The following is a 6,258-nucleotide window of genomic DNA, read 5'->3' as shown; positions in this document are numbered from 1 at the left end:
ACATTGTTTGTTCTTTCGGTTATGAATAACTGTATTGGGGTTTCAATCGTTAAGGTGGTGGAACGGTGGAATAGATCGTGGTAGCAAAAGGAATTCAAAGCCTAATAAACAGTGATAATTGAATGCCTTACGGTTGTTTGTATTTATGAGAATATATGTGTAGATGCATATACAAATAATACAATAATACAAAAATCTATTTATGTATGTATGTATGTATTCCAAAACAATTCAAATTATAAAAAATATAATACAATTCTAATATACATAATAATATTTACATTGGAAAACAATTTTATCGCTTCCTAATGCATTAGGGACTTTTGATAATTCCTTTTTATCGAAAGCATTCTGCATAAATATATACATACATACATATGTACATATGAGGACTGGATCCAAAGATTTGAGGGGGTCTGTCCAAAAAGCTGGTATTTGTACAATAGTGCATGGTATCATTTTTTCCTGTCCATGAAAATAATTTATTTATTTCTAATATATTTAATGAGAAAAATGTACATAATATCGAAGCTTTGAATAAGTTGGATACAAAGCTCTAAATCTATTTGTGAGTTTGTTCACATAACTCATATTTATATATAACGAAGTAACAATAGTCATTGTTTTACCAGACTAATGAATTGAAGGACAAGATAGTTTAGTAATTAGCTTTTCTTCTGATTAATTTAAGTACTTCCTCGCGCTTTGTATATCACAAAGAGTGAGTCTACCTCTTGGAGAGCTGCACTTTCGCAGAGAATGTACTCTGGTACTTCATTTCCCAACACACAAAAACAACAGATGCTTGTTTCTACCCATCCTATTTTCTGAAATGATAACGACAACTACAATGTCCCATACAGTATCCAGTGAGAGTTCCAGGTTTAGGAGCTTATATAACACTCTGCGGGAATGAAGGATAAATTGTTTTGTCTGCTTTTGTCGCGGACTTTCCATCCAAAGTCGTATACATTTTGAGTTTCTCAGTCGTAAAAACAAACGACAACTAGAAAATTGAAATGTGACACCCTTTGACTAAGGGTAGGTTGGTATTAAAAATGGAAACAGTATATCTGTGTAGCTTCATCATCAAACTCACTAACCTTGCATTTGCCCTATTAAGGCATGACTTTGAAAATTATAGAAATCTCACAAGACGGACACATTCACTTTAAAGTAAGTATATCCATTTAATTGAAAAACTGATGCAAAAACTTCAGCTTCACCTGATCTGGAACACTTCTTTAATTGGGTGTTGCCGTCAAAAATATCGGTGCGAAGTTGGAGCTGAATATTTGTAAGTTTAAATATTCTTTTTGAATTCAATGAAATATTAACCATTTCCGGTTCTACAAAGCCGTAACGCAATATATACAGGGTTGGCCATATTAAACTGACCCATGTGATTATTAAAAAAATATGGAAAAAGAAACATTTTTTTGTGTTTCATTGTGAAAAACATTTAATTTAGTTCAAGGAGATTCGTTTACATCACTTTTTGAATATGATATCGCGCAAGTGGTCGCCCTTAGCTCGTATAGCGTAATGTGCCCGTTTTTCGGCGTTTTCCATAGTTTTGGCCAGCGTCTCGGCCGATATGGCGGCTATTTCCCGTCGGATATTGGCCTTAAGTGCGCCTAGTGTCTTTGGCTTGTTGACGTAAACCTTAGATTTCAAATTACAGTAAAAAGTTATAGGGTTACTCAATGGGTCAGTTTAATATGGCCAACCCTGTACATACATATAAATTTTCTGAAGGACGCAAAATGATCTGAAAACATAATGAAACTTTAATGCTTCGATGATATTCACTTCTTGAATATACATATATCTATGTATAATCGAATTGATTTGACTAAAGATGAAACCCTTCAAGAGTTATTCGAAAATTAAAATGCAGTCGAATGCGAAGCTAGAATTTCAATACCTTTCAATTTTTATTATTATTAATCAATAAAAGTGAACACGTTTCGGTTAGTAATGCGTCCGAAACCTTCTACGAGCATTAAACTTCAAATAACAGAAAGATTGGTTTCTAATAGCGGTCGCTCTCGTCAAGAAATAAATAAATTTTGAATAAATTTCTGTCAAAAACAGATTCACCTCAAATTGGAAATATTCGGCCAGACGCCTTGAAAAGCATCTGCGCCTGGATACATACGCGTGTGCAATTCCAATGATGTACGCATATCAAATATTGAATATAAATAAATGCCGACTTTTTGTTTTTCTAACAACGAAGGGGGTCTAGACCTGAAATCACCTTCACACATCCGCTACTGATGCATACGTATATTGTTTATTACAAAAAACCACGCAAGAAAGATATGTGCATGCATATGTTTCTAGATGCGTGCACATGGCGAATACTACTAAAAACTCCCCTTTATGCAATGCGTAAAATGAGAGAAAACGGACCAACCCTTATCATTCATTTGGCGACAACAAGATTTTCTTTAGGTTCGTAAGTCGAAAATCCTGGCCTGATGGTTGAATAAATGAATATGTGTAATCGCATACGATTCGGGAATATGTTCGCGTTTGCATCTTGCATCCATAAATATTATAGAAAAACTTGCATGGATACCGAACACCAATGTATGTATGCACGTGTACGTATATATATTAATAAAATGTACCCTTGCATTCAACCAACACACAGTTATATTCAAGACGAATTCATGTTATTCATTTGCTTACATTCGCCTTGGCTATATTTAAGCCGGGATTATCCTTACTGAAATAAAATAAAAGTATATATAAAAATGTCCCGTGCAATATTATTTTTTCATTCATTCTAAACAAGTAATAAATATATTTTTCGTCAACGAGGAACATTTTAAGATGCCTGAATTACAAAAAAAACACATTGCGGTGGAAGTAACAGTCCTTGGTTGAAATAAATCCGGGGCATTCCGGTAACGTAGACCCGACTTTCGTAGAAATTTCATTTGTTCAAACTACATAGACGGTAAATTTTTGTTTATTTCAAAGCTTTTAGGCATGTTGAATGTAAGCAAATCTCAATCGCTTTATTGCATGCATGAGAGTAAGGTATAAAACTTGTACTGAATTAATAACATTATTGAGTAACTAATTACAGTTAATTCAGGAGCTAAATGTACTTTCATTTAATGTTACTCCTTGAACACTTATGTATGTATCTTAAAATACTAAAAACATATAAAGGAATTTCTTTTTGCGCCGAGCGGTTGAAAAATCTTCTAGTTAATTGTAATAGAGGATGAAAACAATTGTTTAACGTATTTAATATATGTATAAATGTTCAATTGGAATATATAAGAAATATTGAAATTTTTTATTTAATACTATTTATTTCCTTAACTTTTTAGTTGCATGTGCAACATTGCGTATAAGTCGCCAGCACTTGTACGACACTTAACTTTGACTACTGGATTACGAAACAATTCGTCATCATTTTGTTTGCGCGGCTGATAGTGGTATACTTTGAGTTAATGCACTTTCATAGTTATTGCTGGGAGTACCTAGTACATTACGTTTTCGATTATTAGCCACTTTACTACTACTGACACTTAATTGTGTTACCGCTGATGTAGTCGAACTGGTATTAGTACTAGTATTTCCAGTCATCATAATGGATATTGGATTCTTTTGAACGCAGCCATTGTTTTTTCGCGAACTCAGGGTTTGAGCACCGTTTGTGTTAGTTGAGTGGCCAGTTGCTGCGGTGCCATTGATCGTAGTTGTTGGACTATAATCTCCACCTTCGTTAAGGTAAATATCCATGTGATCTACTGTGTCCGAGTTAGCGAAATTATGATCACGTCGATCACTTTTCTTCCAGAGATAATAAAACTGCACCAACTCTCGCATTGTACGTGTACGCACCTTTAATAAGCCACAACAGTTGCATATTAATGATCCAATCCAGAAATCTTTTTGGGTTTGATACTTGCCTGATTTTGGCGTATTTTAAGAAAATCTTTGCCAAACTTTTGTATACCCTCCTCGAATTTATGGCACTCTTCTTCCGACCAAAGGCTCATCGAACCAGTTAGTGGGAGCGCATTTAGGCGTTTGCGACGTAAGGCTTCTTTAAAATCATACCCGCATTGAACGAGCAAGTGAAGAGCCTGCATATAGGTAATTCATTATGGAATAGAAATTAGTACTAGTGATATTATAATTTTTTACAAACAAACAAACGCACCTGCTCGTTATCTTTAATTACAGCAGTTACATCACTGCTTTCACCACTATGCGATTGAACTGTGCTTTGAACATTGTCCGCTTTGTGGTATGTGGAAGATTCTTTATTTTCTGCATCAATGCCATTTGGTGTTGATATTATAGGATCTATCGCGATGTCTGCTGCAATGTTAGTCTGGTTAGATTCTTCGCCTTCTTCCTCGTTGTCTAGTAAACTTGGCTTAATATCCCGTGCTTTCAACAAGTATTCTTCAACTTGACGCTCGCTAACTTGACTGGGTTCCCAAATCAATTTATCTTCATTCTCATAAGGTAACACATCACCATACTGCGATAATCCATCTGGTATATTTGCTTGATATGATGGACCTACCATTATGGTTTTCTTCACATAGTCAATGTCAAATTCCTCTTCTTCCTCCTCTTCTGCCTCATTTACTTCTTCCCCCTCGTCATCTTCATTATAAAGAAGGTCAAGCGGTACTTCTAAAGAATTAAAATCAATATATTAATGTGTATTCAATGTATAATTAAAATGGTCTTAGACTAAATTTAGCCGTAGCTGTTTTAGATAACTTCAGCTCAAACAATTAGCAAGTTATTACATCAAATATTCATAAACCATATATACCTATTCCAGTTCCATCTCCTGAATTCAGTACTTCCGTAAAGGATTCTTCTGGATAAAGGTCCATTAGATGTGTGCGACGACTTTTAATTTTCTCAACATGCCCAATCGGCAAATCATTGTTCTCCACAAATCGTTCAAGCGTACAAGCATCCTGCTCCGCTAACGATTCTTCAGTGCCCGATTTCGTCATTAATTTGTTGTCAGTGAGGTCTTCGTCACCACTTTCGTCAATCAATATAACATCATTTGACGATCTTTCAATAGCATTCGGCTCAGTGCCATCAACTGCTTCCAATGTGGCATTTGTAAGGCCCTCCGTAGAACTTATGTTTGCCGTAGACTCACTATCAACCTTTTTGTGCTTTAAATGCTTACCCACTCCGGAGCTCTTCTTATTCTTCTTTCTCGATGGTCCGATGTGTGCAGACACAGGGGGCGCTACCTGGTATTTAGCCAACAACTCTTCTAAAGGCATTTCACTCTCCTCTTTCAAAGTAGCAATTTCATCATGTGGGTCCTGATGCTCCATGGCAGCCAATGCTTCTTCCTCGTTCAAAGTTTGTTCGTCGTCAAAGTCGTTCACCATCATATCAATGGATGGTTCAAATGTGGCATCACCACTGCTGTTACCTTGCGAGGTACATGAAGACGAAGCTGGTGATAGTGGAGCTGCAAAGGTTTCTAAAAGTGTTGATATCGCAATGGGCGATTTATTTCGGCGTTCGCGTTGTTTGCGCGGGACCGAATAGTCTGTTTGGTGATAAGTTTCCCCTGCAACCAAAGACAAATTTACATTTCGTGCTATATCCACTGCTGTTGTTGTGATTCCTTCTTTCACTTCTTCAAATTTATTGCAGCTTAATTGATCACTATCTGGCTCTGGAGACATTGCGCTTTGCAAAAAATTTTGCAATTAATACAAAAATATGAAAACTAGAATCTACAGCTCATTTAACTTTTACCAATCCTCAGTATAATTTCATTTTAATTCAGCGGCGTCAAATATAATTTATCGCTGCACAAAAATAACCACGCCGTTAAAAAATTTCAGAGGCACAGAGATGCAACTAATTAGTTAAAGGGATGTTATAGTTTTAAAACGGTACAATTAATACAAAATTACAGGTAAAAGTATCCTGAAAAAACCCACATTATTATTGGTAAACTTGATAATCAGTGACGTCAGTCAGAAAGTAAGCAAAGCCTTGTGCCAATATATGCAAGTGGTTTTCCACCCCCCTTCGGTAATTATTTTTGTTTATTTTCCGTATAGACGCATTTGGGAGTGATTATGCATACTTGACTTATGCAGTTGAAATCACAGTTTGCAGTGATCCGTGAGGATGTTTAAGAGCATTCTTCCTTTGTTCTTTGAAAGATTTCTAAGTTATTTAAACCTTTTATTAATGATCGGCGAACCGTAAAACAAATCAAAT

The 6,258-nt window shown here is 35.6% G+C and overlaps 1 protein-coding gene across 1 annotated transcript; it reads right to left on the bottom strand.

Moving 5' to 3' along the window:
• Nucleotides 1–3,006: 3,006 nt before the first annotated feature.
• On the bottom strand, nt 3,007–5,797 carry LOC129245348 (mesoderm induction early response protein 1). Its single transcript, XM_054883451.1, has 4 exons — nt 4,823–5,797; nt 4,193–4,677; nt 3,939–4,115; nt 3,007–3,870 (listed from the first exon to the last, which is right to left on the bottom strand). The coding sequence occupies exons 1-4, from the start codon at nt 5,709–5,711 to the stop codon at nt 3,436–3,438; spliced, it is 1,986 nt and encodes a 661-aa protein (XP_054739426.1). The 5' UTR covers nt 5,712–5,797; the 3' UTR covers nt 3,007–3,435.
• Nucleotides 5,798–6,258: the final 461 nt, after the last annotated feature.

Source organism: Anastrepha obliqua, chromosome 4 (assembly GCF_027943255.1).
Source record: "Anastrepha obliqua isolate idAnaObli1 chromosome 4, idAnaObli1_1.0, whole genome shotgun sequence".
Classification (NCBI taxonomy): domain Eukaryota; kingdom Metazoa; phylum Arthropoda; class Insecta; order Diptera; family Tephritidae; genus Anastrepha; species Anastrepha obliqua.
This window is presented reverse-complemented; position numbering and strand designations above follow the sequence as displayed.